At 31.6% G+C, this 23,697-nt stretch overlaps 2 protein-coding genes and 2 non-coding genes across 4 annotated transcripts; 1 reads left to right on the top strand and 3 right to left on the bottom strand.

Moving 5' to 3' along the window:
- The first annotated feature begins 378 nt into the window (after positions 1 to 378).
- Positions 379 to 1,802, top strand: LOC100810949 (uncharacterized). Its single transcript, XM_041008666.1, has one exon. It carries the CDS (start codon positions 941 to 943, stop codon positions 1,751 to 1,753), a length of 813 nt encoding a protein of 270 aa, XP_040864600.1. The 5' UTR covers positions 379 to 940; the 3' UTR covers positions 1,754 to 1,802.
- A 16,957-nt stretch (positions 1,803 to 18,759) lies between these two features.
- Positions 18,760 to 18,872, bottom strand: LOC112998893 (U5 spliceosomal RNA). The gene has a single exon (XR_003264072.1). It is a non-coding gene; the product is annotated as a U5 spliceosomal RNA (small nuclear RNA).
- Positions 18,873 to 19,701: 829 nt separating this feature from the next.
- LOC112998892 (U5 spliceosomal RNA) lies at positions 19,702 to 19,820 on the bottom strand. Its single transcript, XR_003264071.1, has one exon. It is a non-coding gene; the product is annotated as a U5 spliceosomal RNA (small nuclear RNA).
- A 1,080-nt stretch (positions 19,821 to 20,900) lies between these two features.
- Positions 20,901 to 22,136, bottom strand: LOC100779423 (uncharacterized). The gene has a single exon (XM_003543865.5). It carries the CDS (start codon positions 21,855 to 21,857, stop codon positions 21,171 to 21,173), a length of 687 nt encoding a protein of 228 aa, XP_003543913.1. The 5' UTR covers positions 21,858 to 22,136; the 3' UTR covers positions 20,901 to 21,170.
- Positions 22,137 to 23,697: the final 1,561 nt, after the last annotated feature.

Genomic DNA, 23,697 nt, shown 5'->3' with positions numbered 1-23,697 from the left:
TGGATCAATGGAGTTAGTAATCAATCATATATTGTTATTTTTTCGATAGTTTCAAGTCCGGATAAATTAATTTTAAGAATTCAATTATAAAAATGGTAGAAAACGAATTATTTAAATATTTTTTAAAATTTAAGGAATTAATTAAAAAAATTAAAAAGTTATGAGAAATACTATATAATATATTGAACCCTTATTTTATAAATACAATATTTTTTAGAGTAGTTAAATTATTTATATAATATTTTTATATTATTATTTTTCTATTTCTTTACATCATTATCTATTATTTTATCCGATACTTCTCTCTCCTCTATTTTTTTTTGTCTTTAATATTTTTTTTTATATAAAAAAAATGTACAAATGCAATTTCTCTTTTTTGTTTTCTCAAGGTTCTTAACCACCGCCCTGGCTTTTGAATTGAATCAGTCTATGGTCTTCATCTCTCTGCCACCCTCTCCAACAAAACCAACCTTTGAATCTTTCTTCATCAAACCACTCTATCATTTCCATTTCCAAAATCTCAATCTTTGAAACCCAAATGCCACATTTTTCTTTCTCACATCACACACTTTCTCCCTCCCCTCTCATCATATCCCTTTTCTCTTGTCCCATTGGACCATTGAAAATAAAAAACCTTGCAAACTTTGATTTCATTACATACATATCTTATCACAATTCAAACCACCTTACCATCTTTTTTTGTTTTTTGAACACCAACACTTGTTCTATTGCAGTCTTTGGTTGGCATTGATTATTGATTAAACTAAATTGACTTCAATTTTTTGCTATCAACTTTTTGAACCTTTTTAATCCAAAAACATATACCCTTTTGGGTGAACTTCCCAATTTTTTAGAATCCTGGTGTGAGTGGTTTTTTTTTTTTTACTTTTTATTATTTGCTCCAGTTTTTATCACAAAGGGTTGGATTGAATTGAATTAAATGGTTGTTGAGATTTGCTCAGAAAACTGTGGGGTGTCAATGACAATGAGTCCAAGGATTTCATTCTCACATGACTTCTCCCAATCGGATGTCATCCCAGTTGAGAAGCACCCTTTGAGATCAAACTCATCTGGCTTGAACTCAAGCATGGACTTTGATTTCTGTGTTCGTGAAAGCTTAGAGCTTGAGTCCTCTTCAGCAGATGAGCTTTTCTCACATGGGGTTCTCCTTCCCACACAAATCAAAAAGAATAACATCAACAACAACAATGCTCTTTTGAAGCCAAAAAGTCAACTAGCACCACCACCACCTCAACCTCAATTACCACCACCCTCGAAAGCTATTTGTGACAGTGCTTCTTCCACCACCAGAAAAAGCTCAAAGAAAGAGAGCCACAAAGATGGCAAGGAGTTGAATGATGAAGTGAATGAGAAGCAAAGTTCCAAGTCATTTTGGAGGTTCAAGAGAAGTAGCAGTTGTGGAAGTGGATATGGGAGTAGCTTGTGCCCTTTGCCACTTCTATCAAGAAGCAATTCAACTGGGTCTTCACCAAGTGTTAGAAGGATACCACTTTCAAAAGAGGGTCATCATCATGTTAAGCAAAATTCTCAGAAACGTTCTTCTTCCAGCACAAGGTTTTCTCAGTCTCACTCCTTGGCTTCACACAATCATCAAAAGCCTCCATTACAGAGGAGTCATGGGTCTCATGCTAATGGTGTTAGAGTTAGTCCTGTTCTCAATGTTCCTTCTGCAAACCTTTTGGGTTTAGGCTCAATCTTCTCCAACAATAGAGACAAGAGCAAGAAGAAGTAATTTTACCAAAGAAAAAAAAAAGTTCAATTCTAATTTACAGTTTTACTAATTTGCAAATGAGTGGGGTCTACCCTTTTATTATGTGTACTTCCCAGGTTTACGATCATGTGATTAGGAAAATTTGGTGTAGAGTTTTGAAAGGTAAATGAAGTGGTTTGCATCAAGAAGACAAAGTGATAAAGAAAAGATGTGTGTGTGTGTGTGTGAATAGCATGGACAAGCAATGATTCAATTCAGGCACATGATTTGGGGGCACAAAATGTCAGGAATATGTTGCTTTCATGGCTGTCCCTTCCTAGTGTTTTATTTCTCTCTTCTTTTGTTCTTTGGTCACACAAAGTGTAAATACATTGATTTAACTTTGTGTCCCTCTCTTGCTTTTTTCTTTTTCTTCTGATTTTCTCCAATTCTGTATGAATCTAAGATTAAACGGGAAAAAGTTGATGGTGCAGTTATAACTTGTAAGTGATTCTCTTCTGCTTTTGGTTGTGATTGTCCTGTATGGGTTGTTTTTTTTTCCAACAGTGACAATGAGAATCCAACCTAGAATCGATAATAATATTTAATAATTCCAACTACCAGGCCGACTCTAGGAGGTTATTCTGCATGGATTGTTTAGTAACAATAAAAATGTTTTCAGACGTAGATATGTGAAGTCTAAAAAACATAGAGCTAATTGAATATTAATATTAAAAAGCACAATAAATCATTGTATTGAATACATTAATGGGATGAAGGGTGTTCCTTTTCTGTTGATTTGTTTTGGCCCCTCTTTGCTTTGTGGTTGCTGTTTGTTCTGGTGATCAACTTGAAGGTGACATGACTATGATTATGATCAGTGGCCCCTGGTATTTCCAGAGCCATCTCCTTCTCTTCAATGTTTGCCAACCTGGTACTGTATCTGAAATGGATTGATTTTCCACTACCCCGTTTTGGTTGCAATTTTGACCACTTTGAATTAATCAATGATAAAGTCAGGACTAGTGGTGAAAATTAAAGTTGAAATTGATGTCTCAAGGTCTCTGAAAAGATAACCGAGTATGGATATGATCTTAGTCTCTTAGGTGAACTTCAAACATTGAAAAGCTCCCCAACTTTAGTTGTATAATATTTGTGTATCTAACACAATTTTTTATTTGACGACCCTTACTGACGCTTGCTTTGTTTAACACTATTTTTAGTGTTTGTAATGCTTGCCACAGGTGCATAGTCATTAATGAATGATTCATGAAAAAAAAAAAACACAAATTTTGATTAAAAGATGAATGGCTGAAATTAGAGTAAATTACACGTAAGGTTTAAAGAATTATATATATATATATATATATATATATATATATATATATATATATTTTTTTTTTTTTTTTTTTGCAAAATCTACACATGTTTTTCTTGAGATTTAAAAAAATTACACATGTTTTCCTTCTATTTTTAAAACATACACAAATTTCTTAAATATTATCTAAACTTATGATACTGATAAGTCATATGCGTTGATAATTTTAATTAAAAAAAATTAAAATATATTTTTCATTCTTGTAAATATGAAAATATTTCAAATTTGTCACTGCAAAAAAAATTCTATTTTTCGTACTCAAAATTTATATATGATACTTTTCAATTTTTTTACATTACTTATATGTATAACCGATGTAAAAAAGTTAAAAAAAACTTGACACTTTATACAACAACATACTTGTAGGCTTAAATGTACCCGAAACTGGACTAAAAGGTAACATATTTAAATTTTGTGAGAACGAAAAATAGATAAAATTTATTGTAATTACGAATTTTAAATATTTTCATATTTATGAAGACAAAAAATGTATTTTAACTTTTTTTTAATTAAAATTGCCAACACACATGACTTGTTATTATCAAATGCTTAGACCACATTTAAAGAATTTGTGTAAGTTTTAAAAATAAAAGAGAGATATTTATGATTTTCTTAAATATCATAAGAGATATATGTAATTTTATTAAAACTCGAAAAACATGTGTATGTTTTTGAAAAAGAAAAAAATATGTCTAATTTTTTTAAATTTCATGAGCAACATGTATAACAAATTATGATGTTAAAATTTCAACCACCACGACTAGAACTCCATATTTTACTTTCTAAAAGTGCACCTAGTACTTTAAAGAAACTACAGGAAATTGTTTAGCTTTGGGGCTGGCTATTAAGTGAATTGGACCATAACCACCACAATTAGCACTAGTACGGTCGCAAGTAGTTGTCAACTTTATTTAAAAGCCAATCTATAAGGTTTCAATCTCTAACTCCTGTAGATATAGGGGGATACGCATCATAGAAGTTGTTAGAAAACGAACTTATATGTTGTGGTAAACGAAAAATGCTATAGCTAGCCTTTCTCACCCTAAACTTCGTCTATAAAGAAACCTCTCTTTTTCGGTCTTAAAGGATGTAACGATGTTGCTTGAGTTTTCATGTTATTAATGCACGCTCATCCAACAAGATGCATTCAAATCTCGTTGGTTGCAAAATGGAATGAAACTTTAACTCAGATATTAGTTCGTCAAAATTGCCCAATGTCAATACTAGCTAGCTTCGTGAACAAAAATGTTACTAATTTTAAAAGATACTATACCATAGAAGGAAAGTGTCTATTCACTAGTGTTGTTAGCCACAGCATCCATATATATATAGAGGACCCCTACCATCTGAGAATTAAAATTAACTAATTTTAGCCATACAAATGCAACTATATATACATAAATGGTTGAGATTAATTTTTAAGTCATTACTTTGGTGTGACTAATTCTCATCATATTAGTGTGTTATGTATTGTTTATGATATTGCATTTCATTTTATCACATTAAATAATTAAGTTTAATCTTTTTTTGCAACTGAAGTTTAAAGATCTTTTTACAAATTTGATATTTTTTTTAATTTAATGTATTTTTAAAAAATACTTTAATCCCTAATTAATTCCTAATCTTCCCAAAACTCAAACCCCATCCCCGTCCCAAAACACTTATTGTTGCAGTAGAGAGCAAATGCCTATAATTCTTTAGAATGGATTATTTTGTAATATTGTCTATGTCATGCACCGTCCAAACGTGATATAAATTGAGAAGAACCATGATCAACTGGATCAATATTCAAGGCCATATCAGTTGGAAAAGTTCTTTTTCACCCACTGATATAACCTTGCACTAGCAGTCTATTGAAACAAGACATTAACAAGATGAATCTTTCCCGTATGCAAAACATTTACCACTAGAGATAATATTGTTTGACAAGTTTTATTATAGATATTGTTTGATCCAATTTAAGTTGTCTTTTAATTCCATCACATTTCATATAGCTCTCAAATTCTAATAAAATTTGTTTTTGCTAATTTGTCTCCCCCGACTTTATTGAATATAGCATCACACAGACTAACCAAGTAACAATCATAGGTGATAATCTTATTACTTGATCCAATTAATTTACATCATCTTATTAATAAACGCACCACACCTACAATTAACTTTGTTGAATTTTCCTTTGATTTTCCAAAAGTCTAAACTAATCAGCATTAGAAAGGTAATGTTTGTACTTTCTAAACACGGTGGAAGAGAGAGGTTGGAGAAGGGGAAAAGATTAATTGGTCCCTAACGTGATGGCACCGAGCAAACTTAATAATTAGAAGATGAAAAATGTAAATTTTTGAGGTGTTTTGGGACAGGGATGTGTGTGATTTTCAGGAAGATTAGGACTTAATTAGGGATTAAAGTGTTTTTTTTAAATACATTAAATTAAAAATAAAAATAAAAAATAAAAATATCAATTATAAATAAAGGTCCTTAGGTTTCAATTGTAAAAAATGAAAAATTAAATCTAATAATATGATATGATAAAATAAGTCACATGACATTTTTGATTAAATAATGCATAATACATATCACTTATTTTAAATTCACAAGTAAAGGCTTAATTTTTATTGATGAAAAATATTTTTGATTCGTGCTTTTCCTATAGGCTATATGTATATATACACATAACGAGAGGGAGATCAAATTTGTTGTGCTTAAAAAGTTTGAGTCTATCATAGTTGTGATAAAACAAGAACGTGGTTTGTTTACATCTTTATGGATAAAGTTTTAGCGATTGAGTCAATACTTTTACGTGATCAGTTATAAGCTGACTTAGCACATTCAAAAAATTTCTCGACGGGGATCACCTGCATTGTAGTTCAAAAGTTTTACTGTTTGTTTACCCAAAATAAAATAAAATAAAAGTTATACTGTAATATATTTTCTCATGTAATAAGTTTTACTTTTTATTAAGATAATTTTCATTCGATAGTTGTTAAATGATATGAATTTTGCTAGGTCTATTGAGTCCTATTTCATGTTTTATAAATCTCACATAAATTTATTAAATAAAAAAAAGTGTGCCATTAACATTTTTTTTTATTGTTTTAGTGATGCTTTTTTCGGTCGTTCATATTTCTCATCATAAACACAAACACCTAATTGCTAATGGAAAAGAAAATAAAAGAATCAAATGGAGTTTTACAGGGTGATTGCTAATTTTGTACTTGTACTTTTAGTCACACATGTTTTTGTTGTAATTAAAAATATTTATTTTGTTTATACTCTGTTTTTTCTTCCAAGTTTTTTCACCTCTCTTATTTTTCACCAATTAATATTCTAAACAATAAAAAAAAATCTAACATTACAACTGTGTGGTCCTCGTTCTTCAACTAGGGAGGCCTTTTTACATGCTATCTTAATTAACAGGCGAAGATAAAAGTCAATAGTGTCATACCAAGATTTGAATCATCCAAGATTCCAAGTCAAATGTCAAAGAAAGGAAAATTAATCTAAGGAATACACCGAATACGTATCATAGTCAAAATAATACCCCACTTTCTTCCCAAAGTATTAATTATTTACTAGTGAACAAGTTCACGATACTACTAGTTTTTTTTTTTTTTTTAAAAGAGAAAATTATACTTACCGTGGTTTCTCGAGACTGTGCATAATTTCTGTGTTTTTTTTAACATTTACCGCAATTTTCTAGTAAGGTGTTCATATAATTTTTTAAAAAACAAAAAATGAGTTAGTGTAATGTATTAGAGCATTTATAATGCAAGTTGCTTATGTAATATTTTTCAACAATTAAGAGAGTTAATATGAGGACAGAAAAAGGAAGAATGTCGAGAGAGAGAGAGAAATGACAAAATCATGAGATGCCAGTATAATTTACTAAAGAAAAAGGATGACATTTTAAAAAGATAAAAAGGGAATTAAACATGGTAGTTGAAGCCAATACCTCCAACCTTTTATTTTCATAGTAGCATGTGATGCATGTCATGGACGTTAATATTGTAGTAGAGTTATTGGTCAACCACGTGGGTTTTCTGGTATGTATAATGTACTTTATACGGTGATGAGAATTTGGAAAGGAAACTCTTCCAATTGGAGGCACCTTGACCTTTGAAACCAACACAAACGCGTAGGACATGGATGGCCAACCCTGCAACCTATCAAAATCCAATTTCTTGAACAAAACAGTCCACTGGTTTTGTTTTATGTTGAGAATAGTCTCACATTGAATATTTAACAAATTTGATAAATGCTTATATAATTAGGTAGGTCACCCCATATGAACCGGTTTTTAAGAAACCTTTCGGATACTTTTATTTCACTATAAATTTAATAGTGTCTTTGTTACACTATAAATTTAATAGTTTAAGTGTGCATGTTTGGTCTGCCTTTCTAATCTGATTCAATTCCTCAAGTAATATATTTAGTAAGGGATAAAAAATTTCAAATGTAACTATATTCAAATCAAGAATTAATTTCATAACTAATTAAATGGATTAAAATATATATTAGATCCCACTAGTAAGTCAAAGATACTAAGTATCATGGTTAAAAAATAAATGCTTGAAAAAAAAAAGAAGCAATCAAATATTTCAACCATTTTACCTGTTTAATAGTTATTATACATATATTCATTCTATTACGAAAATTTTCTGTTTTTCTTATAAATTTAATAGACGATGTATGAAAAAACAAATTATTATTCTACAAATATAACATTTTTTTTGTGACATTCTACAAATGTAACATAGTCTCCAAGGTGAAACTAAAACTGTATGTTGACTCCTAATAATGAATTTATTGGTCTTCTTATTTATGTAGTCAATTATTTTATATTTAATTAATATAAAAATATCACTCACTTAAATATTCAATATATATATTTAAAATTTCCCATCAATTTAAAATATGGTGACGATATTATAGATTAAAAGTTCACTATAATTCATTTCATTAGAAGAAAAAAAATGATTTGTATGCTTTAAATACAATTCTTAATATTTTATACTTGTTCTGGACCCTTAGTAGGCTCCTTTCAACCCGATATTAAACCATATCCACCATTTGACCACCGTCCAACATCCCTTATTACTAAAGAAGCTTCCCGACAACACACAAATTGTTCTGTATATATATTAATGTTTTATACTAACATAATTATTTGTTAGTCTAATATATATCATATTGCTAATATAATTAAAAGTTTAATTTTACTAAAAAGAGCAATCTAATGCTATATCCACCGGTAGAAAGAATGGATATAACATCATATGTTAATATCGATTTTTTAAAAAATTGATGTTAACAAAAATATGGTGGCATATTTATAAATAACGCGAGTTCGTTAACGTCGGTTTTTCCAAAATCGACATTAACGAACTCATGTTAACATTGATTTTTATGAAAAACCGATGTTGTGTTAGTTAAATTAAATTTGTCTCTTTTCCTTCCCGTGCTCATTCTAAACCATCTCTCACTCTCACTCATCTTTGACGCTCTCGTTCTCGCTCGCTCACTCACCTCCCTCTTGCACTATCCTTCTTCTCAATTTCACTCTCACTCTCACACACTCTCTGCGGCGACACAATCACACTGTTCTCACTCTCACTCTCGCTATCATTTCGTTCTCGCACTCACGCTCTCGTTCTCACAATCACTCTTGCACTGTCATTCTCGTTCTCTCACTCTCACGCTCTCAGTCACTCACGAAAGGTTAGTCTTCTATAAATGCTTGTTTCTGTGTTTGGTTTTGATGGTGATGATAAGCGAGAAGCTAGGGCTCATTCTTGGTTTTGATGATTTCTAGTTCTCATTTTGATGTGCATATGACTTCTTGTTAATGTGCATATTACTAACATGAAATGCTTGCTTCTGTGTATGTTGCTGAAAACATGTGTTATTTTCTAGATATATAAATATTGATATTTGGACTTTGTGTATATTACTAACATGAAAATACTTGTTAATGAGACTTTGTGCTAGTATGAGAATTCTGCCATAGCCTTAGGCCCCCAAAATAGGAATATCATTGTTGGTTTTCAAAATAGGAATATCATTGAGCCATAGACTTTGTGTAGGTGTGAGAATTCTTGATTTTGCAAATTTATTGGTATCATATTGGTATGTCAAATGTATCATGCATTTTATATTAGTTGCATGGAATAAGCTCCTACATAAGCATGGTGCATAGTTAGTTTGTGAATGGATCACTTAGTGGATTTAGTTGGTTTGACAAAATCTACTTAATGTCATGTTTATATTGTAAATGGATTTTAGAAACGATGGATGAAGATCAACAGAACTAGAAGGAAATGACTAACACAGTGATGAAGACTAACAAAAAAATAGAGAAAATGTTCAACACTGTTTGTGTTATGGATCAAGTTAGAAATTTCAAGACTATTCTCAAATAAACATGACATGATATAACACATATCCTTATATTATTTTGCTTGTTAGATGTAGCCTTATGGTGAAGTCAGTAGGTCATTTGTTGTAAGATGCAATGATGAACTAGACCCTACTTGGCATCTGCTACACTCTAATAGCAGCATACACTCTGTTACATATAACCAAGATCTGGTGAGTCCAGCTCTACTAGCTGGATGTACAGAACATAGAGAGTTCTATGTGCTCACTAGAAATCATCAGGTGATCTTGACCCACTTTGGACAGAGTGTTTTCCTCCTCACCATATTCAAAAGAAGCTCTGAACCAAAAGCTTACCCTAAATGACACTTATTGTACCACCAAGTTCCTAACTCAATCACGTTTAAAGTCTTGCTAACTGAGTACAAAGTGACTTGCAATAGTTTGGTGAGTAATTAAGAACTCCTCTGTATGCCAAATTTTGAAATCATATACATATCTAATATAAATTTAATGTTAATTTCAGGATGTGCCGAGTACAATGTACTCGTTTATGAAAGCTATAGGATTCATCCATCTGAACTTGGAAGAGACTACAAAGTGTTGGATAGTTTATAATCATTGGAGGAAGATTGTAAAAATTGGAAATGGATGGAGGAATTTTGCACAATCACAGAATTTGCAAACTGAAACTCAAGTTATATTTGAGTTCCCAAATGCAACTTTTAACTTTGTTTTATTTTGAATTTGTATGTAATTAAAGTACATTACTACTCTACTATTTATCAATCTGTAAATTTTTGTTTATAACTCTCGGTGATATATTTTGTGAGAAAAATTTTAACATCCTGAACACATTTGTGGTTTATTTTGTTCATAAATGTTTATAATTACTCTTGGTGCATGATATACTTGTTTATAACTTTTGGTGCATGGCTTATTTTATGTGTTTTTTTACAACTTTGAATGATAAGTCGTGATATAAATAATTACATGTTAGTAATTAAAAAACAGATACGATATTAAAAAAAATTCAAAAGACAACATTGATTTTGAAAAAATCGATGATGATTTACCAAAAAACAACATTAACAATCGATGTTGGTGAGAAGAAAACAACATAAATTTTTATAAAAATCGATGTTTTTTTGGTAAAATAACATCAGTTTTTAAACAACCGATGTTAATGTTGATACTTTAACATTGGTAGTTTTAACATCAGTAAATAACGATGTAAAAAGTCTATTTTCTAGTAGTGATCATTATAAATGAGTTTTTTTAGTCAATTTTAGAAAAAAAGTAGAAAAATATTTAAAACTTAGCATTTATTTCATCAAAATAATATATATTACTTGTTTAAGTAGTTAAAATGATTTAATATATGTTTATTAAGTAATTAAAATATATTGTTTGGTGTGTTAAATATATTTTACCAGCTTTTTAAAGATATTTAGTAACATCACTTCATATTAGATTTTTTTTTCTATCGCCATCCAAGAAAAAATTATGTGTGTTCATTTAATTCAAAATGTGACATTATAGACTAAAAAGTTGTTATAATTTATCATAATACATTATTTCATTATGAAAAATAAATTATTTGTATGTTTTAAATACAAAAATTAAGATTTTGCATATTTTGGACCCCATTAGGCTCACTTTGACCCATATAAGTAAATAAACATGTTGACCCAATGTTTATTACACCCAATTATCCACCATTTGACCACAATCCAAAATCTCTTACAACTCCAAAACCTTTTTATGGTACACAGAGTTCATTCAAATGTGAGACACCAAATGATTGAAACAAAAATGTTAGTTAGAGAATCTTTATTGATAAATCTTATCATGTTCGTTACTCATAAAATTTATAGAATTCTTAAAAGTTGATGTGATATGTGAGATCCGTAAATAGTTGCTTAAGATCTAAGGATTAAGATCTTTATTGTGGATGCTCTAATAACCACTCAACAATCAAGGATTTAGTTAATGGATTTTATTTTAATAAAAAAAAGGAGGACTGTGAGAGGAAGATGAGGATAACATCTCAACTATATTGACACCCTATCATCTTCCCAAAAAAACACATACCTAAGATAAATTGCAATATAAATGAAAATCCGCTCTAACTCAATAAAGGCCTTTAATGTAAGCTTAATAAGCAAAAGGTACATATATCCTAATTCTACATTCTTAATAATTTCCTGTATATATTAAGTGTATATTTGGTTTAGCTTAATAAGCAATCAAGTGTTGCTTCTGTGTTTTTTTTTAAATTGCATGAAATGTATTTTAAAAAAAAAAAACATTGACATGAAATGAGCATCCATGTAGGCATGGCAATGAAACCTGTACTCGTGGGTATCCGTCCAAACTCGTTCCGATTTGGACGGGAAATATCCGAGTTGATCGAGTACGGATTCGGATTTGGGGATTACCCAACTTTTTTAATCGAGGTCGGGGTCAGGGACAAAGATGTCACTACCCATCCCATACCATTCCCGTATTCGTCGCAATTATGAAATTATTAAAATTTTATTAATTACTTGTTTTTTTTAATATAATTTTTACACAATTTAATATTCTTTTCTTGATGATTTTTGTAGACAAATACGCTACAAATACAAGTAGTTAAAAATAAATATGTAACAATTAAATTTTTTAAAATCAGATTTTTAATATAATTTTTTTACAATTTTTTTTTTTACAAATCTAAACCGGGGACGAAGCGGAGACAAAGATACCCGATGACTACGGGGATGGGATAACAAATTTTTATCCACCAGGTATCGGAGACAGGTACAAGTATATATTGAGGAGTCGGAATCGAGGACTGAGAGACAATACCCGTCCCCACCCTGTCCTGTTGCCATGTCTACTTACCTCCATGTTCCTGTAAGTGACACAAAATTCTAGATTTTACTATGAATATTTTTTAACTCGAGGTGATGCTCAACAATGCCAACATGATTTCGGATGTAACTAAACTGAAAATTCCAATTTTAAAACTCAATTCCAGTTTCACTTGTATTATATATCTAATTGTTACGTTAATCTTTTGGAGCATATATATCATTTTATCTTCTGGTCATTTTAAGATATAGAAAATAATTTTACTTAAAATATTACTAGTGATATTTATTTTATAACTGCGTTGTGACCTATGAATATCACTACTGGGATTTACTTAAAATATCACTAGTGATAAATAAATAGGTTGATTTCACATTTTATAAAAATATCTCTATTGTTATGGAAAAAAAATTTAATAAATCAAATGATTTCACATGTTTATATATAAGTAATTCTATATATTTTGTCTTGCATTTTCCATTTTACTATTAGATAGAGATTTTACTTCTAAGACTGAAGTGGATTTTGTTTGTTTTACATATAAGTAAGATATCAACTATTTATCATCTACGTCGAGCTTTTATTATTTACAAATTTTGGTAGAAGAACTTACTAACATTTACTAATTAATTTTGAATTTGATTCAAATTCAGGTTGATTGGGTCTGAAAGAGAAGCATGTAAGATTCTTTTGTGGTTGAAAGAAACAAAAAAACAAAAATATTGATTTTGAAATGATCTGGTTTGTGGACATTGGTTTAGTTAAAATTAAAATTGGGCAAATAGGTGTGATGAACATAAAAACATCGATTTTGGGGAAAGAAACAAAAGGAACATCGATCTTATGCTTGATTTGGGGAGGGAGTTGCTACGTGCACCCAACATTATTGTTAGGGCATTCAGCAAACAGTGAAGTGGCGAAACTACCCTTCAGCAATTCTTCTTCCGGAAGATGATTTTTCCGGAAACTTTCCGGAAAATCTCTTTCCAGAACTTTTCCGGAAGAACCTTCTTCCGGAAGAAGAATTTGTGTCTTCCGGAAGTACTTACAAACAACTTCCGGAAGAATGTCATCCAGAATGTTTCCGAAAGAAGCTTCTTCCGGAAGTTAGTTTTTTTTAAAAAAATATTTTATTTTGTAATAATTTACTTTTAATTGGATAAACTAATTTATAAAATAATTAATACTATTATACATAAATAATTAAATAATTAGTTAACGTAATTATGACTAATATTTATAATTTGTTTTTTACGCGCATGTCAAATATTAATTTGTGTGACAATTTAGTATAATTTAAACCATAAAAATTAATTAATTCGTAAATTTTATTAAAAATATAAATTATTTATTATGATAACATTTAATTTCTATTACAAAAGTTAATATATATTAAAAAATGATTATTATTTTATAACAAAATGAAGAAAAAAGAATTTTCATTTTATAATAATAAGTAAAAATAAAATAATATTTAATGCATATGTAATGACGATTTTGCCCTTGTGTAAATTTCTTTAAATTAACGTGTTCAGGCTGTGTTTTACTGCGCTTTCTTCTTTTGTTTCTTCTTCCGTTTGCTTTCTTTGTTTCTTCCGTTTGCTGTTGTTTCGGTGGTGGTCCCTTTTGCAGTCTCCGTTGGTGGTCCCGTGAAGTATTTGAAGATTTGGTGGTCCCGTGTTCCGTATTTGAAGTTTTATTAGTGGTTGTTGTTCCTATTTCGTCGGAGGTACGCATTTATTTCGTTTTCCGGTTAGTTTTTAGAGAAGAAAAACAGTAAAAAGTGTATCCGGAAGAAATTTTAGGCACAGTAGGAGGAAGGTCCGGAATGACCACTTCTTCCGGAAGACCTTCTTCCGGAAAGTGTTTTCCGGAAGACCTTCTTCCGGAATTGGCCTTAGTAACTTCCGGAAGAAGGTCTTCCGGAATGTTAAATTATTAGCAATTTTTTTTTATTTCTATTATATATATATATTTCTATTAATTAATAATGTATTATTGGTTTAATTAGGTATAATGGTATATATTGTGGATTATAATTGTTTTGTTTTATAATGATATATATATATATATATTTCTGTTTTATAATTTTTTTTTATTTCTGTTTTATATATGTTGTGGATTATTGATTTAATTAGGTATAATGGTATAATATTAAATGATTTAGGTAACTTAAATGTATAATGGTACAAAAATGTTTTATTAGTTGTTTATTATAGTGATAAGTTTAGTTTAAGTAAATAATGTAGTTATAAATTTAGAATATATTTGTATTAGTTGTTAGTTAATAAGTAGTCAATTTATCGGTGTGGTTATATGATAATTTCAATATAGTCGTGTATGATGCATATGTGCTATTAATATGTTTGTTATTTAAGGTGTAGTAAATTTTTGAATGTGGTTATATGATAATTTGAATGTACTTGTGTATGATGCATATGTCCTTAAGATGGACGAAGATCAATGGAGGTATGACTTTGCGATGTCACAAGAAGTTCATATGGATTATGATTATGATAATCAAGAAGAATGTGAAGTGAATGAACCACATGTCGATTGTTCAAATGCTTTTAATACATCTCAGGTAATCATAGATAATTTGAGTCATTGGTTGAATTGATGGTTTGTATGAAAATTAATATGTTAGGGTTGCGTTGTAGGTATTCGCTACTCGAGATGATGTTTTGCAATGGGCTCGAACATTTGCCCATGAAAATGGATTTGTTGCAGTGATTATGAGATCTGACACAGAGACCGGTAGCAGAGGAAGAAGTTCATCTGTGTTAATTGGGTGTGAAAGGAGTGGTACGTACAAGTGTAGAAATAAAGAATTCGTTAGAAAAGACACCGGGAGTAGGAAATGTGGTTGTCCCTTCAGGCTTCGTGGGAAACCAGTGCATGGAGGGGAAAGTTGGATGGTGAAGTTGATCTGTGGGATTCATAATCATGAATTGGTGAAGTCCTTAGTTGTACATCCATACGCCGGACGATTGACTAAGGAAGAAAAGAAAATTATTGCTGTTATGACAAAGTCGATGGTGAAACCGAAAAACATCTTGCTAACGTTGAAGGAACACAATGCCGACAGTTGCACCACGATAAAGCAAATTTACAATGCAAGAAGTGAGGTCCCGGAAAGCGTCAAGGTGGACCACATGCACGTATGTTGCACTCTTATTAGCAAAAAGAGTGCAACCGACAAGGTGCAACAGATAAGCGCGAGCTGCGACAATCCACCGCCGGGGTTGACATCTGGTCTCATAAATGTCACGAACCTATCATAATCGTACATATGTTCCACGTGTGAGTGCTGTCTCGGCTCTGGCCTCCTCGGCAGACACTTCCAGCAACTCCGTAAGCAAGAATCTGGCCTCCTCCGTAGAAAGAGCGTGGAAACTGTGCAAGGCGCCAGTGATGGGCAAATGTAGGATGAACGACACATCATCCAATGTGATCGTCGGCTCTCCTACAGGAAGGTGGAAGGTGCTAGTCTCACTGTGCCACCTCTTCACAAATGCGGATATAAGTCTAGGATCGCCAGTAATAACTGAACAATCTATCAGTGGACTTAATCCTGTGGCAGCCACCAGGCCTTCAATCTCAGGCACTGGCCTCCCAATCAGTGTCACCTTCCTCCCATGTGACACTAACTTCAAATCAGGACGTTCCTGATTTGAAGTACAAATTATACAATTATTAAAAAAATTAATCATAAAAAAATAAATAAACAATGACAAATAATTAACAAATTAAAATACCTGTCCACTCCACACGGCATGTGCAACATGCTCGGCAAATGATGTGAGCACTGACGGGTCATGTGGACCACCAGGGAATCCCTCTGCAACATCATCACCATCTGACCCCTCACCACTATCAGCACCCTGTGCGTCCGCACGCATCTCAAGTGCCTCCGTAGGCTGCTCAGGGACATCATCAGTCATGTCAGCGACGTCCTCAGCCATATCACGTCCCTCCGTAGTCATCTGATGAACGCGTAGCCTACGGGCTGAGGCAGTAGGCCTACGCCTCTCGGGAACATCGTCAGCATCCTCGTCAGTAGCTCTATCTCTGCCTACAACTCTATCTATGACACGACCTAAACCTCGTGTTCTGGTCATGATCTGTAAATCATGTCAAACACGTATTTTTTTCGGTCAAAATATACACAATTTTCTTTATAAAAAAAACAACTTTATTTATAAACAAATAAGACTAACTTAAATCAAATTATTTTCACACATACACAACCTAATTTTAAAAAAAAATTTAAACAACTTCATTTATATAAAAAAACAACTAATGTAAAAAAAAATTATTAATAAACATGCACAACTTAATTTTTTAAAAAAAAATTAAACAACTTCATTTATAAAAAAAAACACAACTAATATAAAAATAATTCATTACTAAACATCTACAACTTAATTTTTTAAAAAAATTAAACAACTTCATTTATAAAAAAAAACACAACTAATGTAAAAAAAATTAATTAGTAAACATCCAACTCTTAATTTAAAAAAAAAATAAGAAACTTCATTTCTAAAAAAAACACAACTAAATTACTTAGTAAACATCCACAAGTTAATTTTTTTTAAAAAAATAAACAACTTCATTTATAAAAAAAAAACACAACTTATATAAAAATAATTCATTACTAAACATCCACAACTTAATTTTAAAAAAAAATTAAACAACTAATGTACAAAAAATTATTTAGTAAACATCCACAATTTTTTTAGAAAATAAAATACTTCATTTATAATAAAAAAACTAATTAATTATAAAAAATTAGTATTTTTATAAAACTTCCAAAACACACAACTTTAATTATAAAAATAGACAACTTCATTTTTAAAGAAAAAACACTAATTTTAAAAAATAAACAATAAACAAAAACAAACACAAGTACTTTTATAAAAAAATAAAAAATTTAAAAATTAATATTTAGTAAAAATAAACCATTTAAATTATAAAAAAAACATGATATCAAAAACCCAAACCTCATTTTTCATAAAATCTAAAAAACAAAATAACCAAAATAAATACAATAATTCATTTAAAAAAACAAAACAATTTCTGTTTAATTTTTTTTTTTAAAAAAAAGCAAAAAAAAAAAACAAAAAAACCACTTTCCGGAAGAAGTGGATCTTCCGGAATTGTTCCGGAAGATCCACTTCTTCCAGAAAGTTCTTCCGGAAATTTGAAAGTTCTTCCGGAAGAACCACTTCTTCCGGAAAGTTTCCGGAAGAAGTGTTCTTCCGGAAGACGTTTGGTTATTTCCGGAAGAACACTTCTTCCGGAAACTTTCCGGAAAATGTTCTTCCGAAACTTCCGGAAGAACCCGTAACGGGTCTTCCGGAAGACTCCGCCGTCAGCCTTTTCCGCCATTTTTTTCGGCGTAGTCTCGTCTTCTCCCCTCTCGTCTTCTACCCTAAGGTTACTATCCTAAGGTTCCATTGCTATACTAACAGTGATGCATATTACAAGCAAAGGGTAAGGGTAAGGGGAAGGGGAACTAACCTGTTCGCGGAGAAGAAGAAGAAAGCCTTGGCGCGCCTCGCAGAGAAGAAGCTTCACAGAGAAGAGAAGAAGAAGCAGGTTCCGGGAGAGAAGAAGAAGCAGTTCCGGGAGAGAAGAAGAAGCAGTTCGAAGTAGTTTCAATAAATTGCTGGGTGCACCAGCAATATTGCTGGGTGCACCTAGCAACTCCCTTTGGGGATTGTTATTGGACCGAAAAATGGGCTTAGTTGTTGGCCCATGTATTTGCCCGGGAAGAGTTTATTGGGCTCACTTATTAACCCGAGGAGCTACTATTCATACTACAAAATATGCTATTCTCACTACCACGTGGGTGAGTTTTTAAGTAATTCTAAAGTTATCCTTCCCACGGAAATATGATTCCTTTTTACATCGAAATCATGTTTCTATGGTATAAAATTAGGGTGAAAAAAATATAATAAAAATAAGATTTCATTATACATTTGCATAACATAATCGGTAGGAGTATCACTATGTATGTTGATCAAAGGAAAAAAAGGATAAGGTGTAAATTAAGAAAGTTGACAAATAGATTGATTTGCATTATGTACACAAAAGTAGTTTTCAATCTAAATTTATCTTTTGAATGCAAAATGAGCTAATTAAAATGTATAGAAAATCTAAATTTATTAAAAGAGTGAATTTAAGGATAATGATAATAGGTTCATCAACTAATTTATCATTTTATTTCTCTTTTATCTTCTCTTGGATTTGATGCTTACTCGATATTCTTTTCATGAAAAAAGGCATATTAGGGACAAATGTTGTGATTTGATATTAGATAATCTTTTGAAAGGGGGTATTTCCATACTCTCAAAATTCTTATCACATCTGAGAATCAAGTATAAAAAGGGGAGACGATATAAAAGTTTAGAGAACATAAAATTTAGACTAAGATTGTAGGTCTTCTTTCAAAGACCCTTTAATATAAATTGATGTATGCCACATTAAATGACAAGTGGTATTCTTTAATAAAAGGCTAAAGAATAGTTAGATTTGTTGTTATCACACAACTCCGTGCTTAAAATTAATAGCAACTCTTCTGTTTTATATCATAAGCAGTTCACTTCTACTTGGTATATTACTCAATGTGGGCTTTGCTTAAGAAATAGACACTCATACCAAATTTAACTAGAGATGCCAAATTTAACTAGAAATGCTACACAGAAAGCATGTCTTTCTCTTGAGATGCCAACTTTAACTTATTGTTGATGAATTGGGAGCATTCTTTGTAGTTTTGGGGGTAATAAAATATGATAAGATTGTATGAGCCTAAATGTCCTTATCTCCTTCTAATATTGTAGTGGAGAAAAAAGGCGAAAGAATAGTTCGCTATGTGATTATCACACGGCTCCGTGGTTTAAGACAATTGCAGTTCTTTCATTTTATAGTCTAAACAGTTCATTTGCACAGTACATCACTCGATGTGAACTTCAGTCATGTTCACTTCAGTTCTTAACTGTTAAACCCTTAAGCTCATCAATGCAAGCATAGCTCTTCCTTGACATAATTCCTTTCCCCTGTTCTCTTTCCTAAATGCAGCAGAGAAATCTAGTAGATTGAGCATGAAAGGACCCTTTTGAATGTGCCCTGAAACTTGTTTCTTCTCCGGTGGGGTTGCCGGTTGTGTTGGTTCCAAATCCATCAAAACCTGCAACCCCGCTGACTTGCTTGAAACTTGACCTGTTAGTTATTTCCATGGTGGGGTTGCACTGTTGCTGGTTTTGTTGGTTCCACATCCTGAGGCTCTTGTTGTTCTTGCATAACACACAGTCATGTGCAAACCTTGATTTCTCAGCTCATCATACGCAGAGTAGTTTCCAAAATTTGAAATACTTTTGCAGGGTCCCCATAAGAAGACCCTTTTAAAAAAATTAACCTATGCGGCTTTAAGTGACAAGTACATGGTATTCTTTAGTAAAAGGTGAACTTATAGTTCGCTATGTACTCATCACAACTTCTCATTTCTTGCTTTCTGTTTGATGAATTGAAAACCATGGCAAGAGAATATGTGGACAGATTGTAATGTCTTTGTGGGATGTGAGGAATCTAAAGTGAGAAACCAACTTAAGGCATTTCTATTTGATTGTGTAATAGAATATCCTGAATCAAATTGCTGCCAATATTATTAAGAGAGTAGTCAAGGCATGGTTTGCATGGAAAAAAGTTGCATTATGCATGGAAGCTAAGATTTTGGTTCAAGAGGTCAAAAGTTAGATTAAGAAGTAGCCATGTATAGCCGGGATGGTACTGGACAATAATAGCCTGTGAGATGCGTAACCCCTTGAGTAAAAGGACTGATTTTAAATATTGAAGCATTTGAGACTGATGTTTATTTACATGAGGATATGTACTCCAAATTTTGGTTGGTGAAATTTGTTGAAGACCTTGGTGATTCCGGGACTGGGCACCCTTTGAATTTTTCTACTTCTTGCTACTGAAATTCCTCTAAACTAGTCATGCAACATATCACTAGTAATTTCTCTTGTTTTTGTTTCTGATCCATGAACAACAGTAAACATTGTAGTAGAAATAGATTGATGGTGGGTCTCTCTGGATCTTTTCACTAATGGGATAGATAGCATCCAATGATGATAGTCTTTATTAATTTTTGTATGTGTAATTTGCCTAAAACTCACCAATATTATCCAGTTATTTGATCATTAATCTAAGCTGATAATTAGAAAGTTGAAGCCTGTTTTATTTCTATGTATTCATTTAACAAATGAAGCAAATATTGAAGATCAAAACTAACAAAAGAAACAACTAGCATTAGCCAATTCTTAAGCACACTAGAAAGAAACAGAAAGATTCCACTAAAATCTGTAAAGCCAAAGGTTGATAACATGTTGAAGAGGATCTTTTTTAAAAAAGAAAAATATTTTTTTCCTATCTTAAACTTAGGGAATTAAAAGACTACTAGTATAATTAGTTGAATGGGATAGTTCACTTCAAGTTAAACATTAGTCACCAGACATAGATCTATTTCAAATCTTTGATATAAGATACTTCATTTCAAAACACAAAAATGAACAAAGTCCATTTAAATAGGAAATGGTAAAACTATGTATTTCCTATAATAGTGTTACAGTGAGAAACACTTTTACATACACCATACATAACTTTACAATTTTACATCATACTGTAAGTTCCTCAAAAGGAAACCAAAAAAAAAAAAAAACAAAACACAGAATGAATGGAAACCAAAAGAGAAATTGCACAACCATCACCACAGCCTCTCGAAGCCAACAAACTCAACTAATAAAGAACAAGACCAAATTCAAGGAATCAATATTTCCACAATAACCACATTCAAAACTGTCTGTGGTGCCCTGAAACTGTTTTCCCCATCACCTTGTTACCCCGTCCTCCTCCTCTACCTTCACCATTGATGGCAATGGCTGTAGCAGAAGACAAACTCTTAAGCTCATCAATGCAAGCATAGCTCTTCCTTGCCATCACACCACCACCACCCTTCTTCTTCTCCCCTCCACTCACTGACTTGCTCCCTCTTAAACTCAACACCACCCCATTGCCACTCTTGCTTGGTGGTGTCATTGAAGGCAAGGTGTTCACAGGTTTCCTATTCTCTTTCCTTAACGCGGAAGAGAAATCCGGCACAGACTGAGCAATAGAGAAGGACCCTTTTGAGTGTCCCTCACAAGCTTGAAACTTGACCTGTTTCTTCCTTGGTGGGGTTACAGGTTTTGTCCTTGGTTCCAATTCCTGAGCCTCATGTTGTTGTTGTTGTTCTTGCATCAAACACTTCATGTGCAACCTTGTTTCTCTCAGTTCAGCATATGCAGTGTACTTTGGTCCTCTCTCCAAGATGAAGCTATCTGCGGAGGTGAGCCTCAAAGGAAAAGGGTGGTCTGAATTGGAATTCTGGTTGAGGATCAGTGATATGGGGTCAAGGGCATGCAAGAGAGGCTCAAGAGTGGGGTTTAGTTGATGGGTCTGTGGCAGTGACATGTTACTGTTTGTGTTTGTGTCAGTCATGATTGATTGATGGTAAGAAAAATATTGGATGAATGTGAAGGTGTTGGCACTGTCTTTTTTTCTCTTTTGTATCTATGGCTGATTGAGTTATCAACAGTTTATACACCTTCTTCTTGAAATTCTTTAGCTTTTCATCAATGTAGAATTTGATAAAGTGAAAAATGTTTAATTTTGCAACGGTCTAGATATTAGGTGGAAGTGGGTGAGAGAAAAAGAGGGGGGAAAAAAGAAACTTTTACTTTGTTTTTGCTAAACCTAATGATGGGTTCACTAACGTTCAAGTTGAGATTGGATCTTGTTGAAGAATCTAAGAAGTCTTTGTGCATTTGGGGTATTATCATTTTTTTTAGAAGAAGAAATGCATTTGGGATATTCTATATTAACTGAATAATCACTTGGTTATCAGATTGTATGTGAAGTATGAAAAATAAAGTGATTTGTTTTATATTATATTATACTATATTATATGGGTTAGTTTTGCATTGTTGGACAATTCATGGTGCACCATATGTTTGCATTTTGAGTAAGGTATCATTGTTATGTTTAATTTGCTTGCTTTCTCATTGAAGACGGTCACTGTGGGCTGTGCAATTGGCCGAATTTTGATGAATGGGTATGTCTTGAGGTATTAATTGAGATTCTTAGAGTATTTTTAGTATCAGATTTAGAATAAGGATATCGAGTTTAAAATTTGGTCTTGTATACATCTTATAATAAAGGTATTACAAATATCTCTAGGGTGGAGAATAGGTTTGACTTCAGGCAAAGTTAAGAGTTAAAGACAATGTCGTTAGCAAAGTGAAAAAGTAGCTGAAAAAGTTGGGGAACCAATTATTTTAGTTTCAGGTACTATTTATATTTTTCATGTGAAAGATATACACGTACGTGAGCCACAACCCTAAAACTCGTGGGATACAATAGTGCCAAAACTTGTGGCATATTGTATCTACTTTCAGGGACGGAGCCGGCCATGAATCCGTGGGAACCAATTTCGTCATATATATATATATATATATATATATATATATATAGTTTAAAATATCAAACAATCAATACATTATACAATATTTAAAAAATTACCTGATTTGACATTGATACTTAAATATACAACACAATTAACTTCAGCATGTTAACTTAATTATATTTAAGTTTTTTTTACATTGATAATTATAGTACCCGACTTTACTTAATTATACAATTGGTATAGTATTTTCTTTTTAACTTCAGCACAATACTATGATATATTTAGATAAATATTACGTTCTCTTCTATAATTGTGCACAGATAATTAAAAGTTTGATCAAGAATTATTTTTATTAAGGGTCAAATTCAGGTATTATTTAAACTTTTCAATCTTAATTTCAATCCATTAACCACTCGTGTTCAATTACTTGTTTAATTTTTTTTAATGAGTTGAATCACAATATAATTTTTTTTACACTAGTAACACATTCTAATTATATTCTTGAAGAAATTAAATTCATTACATAAAATAAAAATTGAAAGGATAAATAGTAAAATCAGTCCTCGAAAGTGTGATATAGTGACAAATTAGTTCATAAAAGATGAAAAATATAAATTTAGTCTCTAAATATGTAAAAGGTGTGAAAAATTAATCATGTTGTGTTTGTGTTAATAAAACTATTGAGGGGACATGTAGAAACATTTGATTTATATTGGTTTACTCAAACAGAGTTACATTCAGTTCTCCTTTACACAACAGTAAAGGATTCCACTAATAAGAAAACTTGATTACAAAACAAGTATTATGTGTTGTCACTCATGACTATACAAGTATTCTTCTAGACACTTCTAGCCCTATCTTACACTCCCTTTGAAT

The sequence above is a fragment of the Glycine max genome, chromosome 13, assembly GCF_000004515.6.
Source record: "Glycine max cultivar Williams 82 chromosome 13, Glycine_max_v4.0, whole genome shotgun sequence".
Classification (NCBI taxonomy): Eukaryota; Viridiplantae; Streptophyta; class Magnoliopsida; order Fabales; family Fabaceae; genus Glycine; species Glycine max.
The sequence above is the reverse complement of the archived record's forward strand: the minus strand, read 5'-3'. Positions and strand labels throughout refer to the sequence as shown.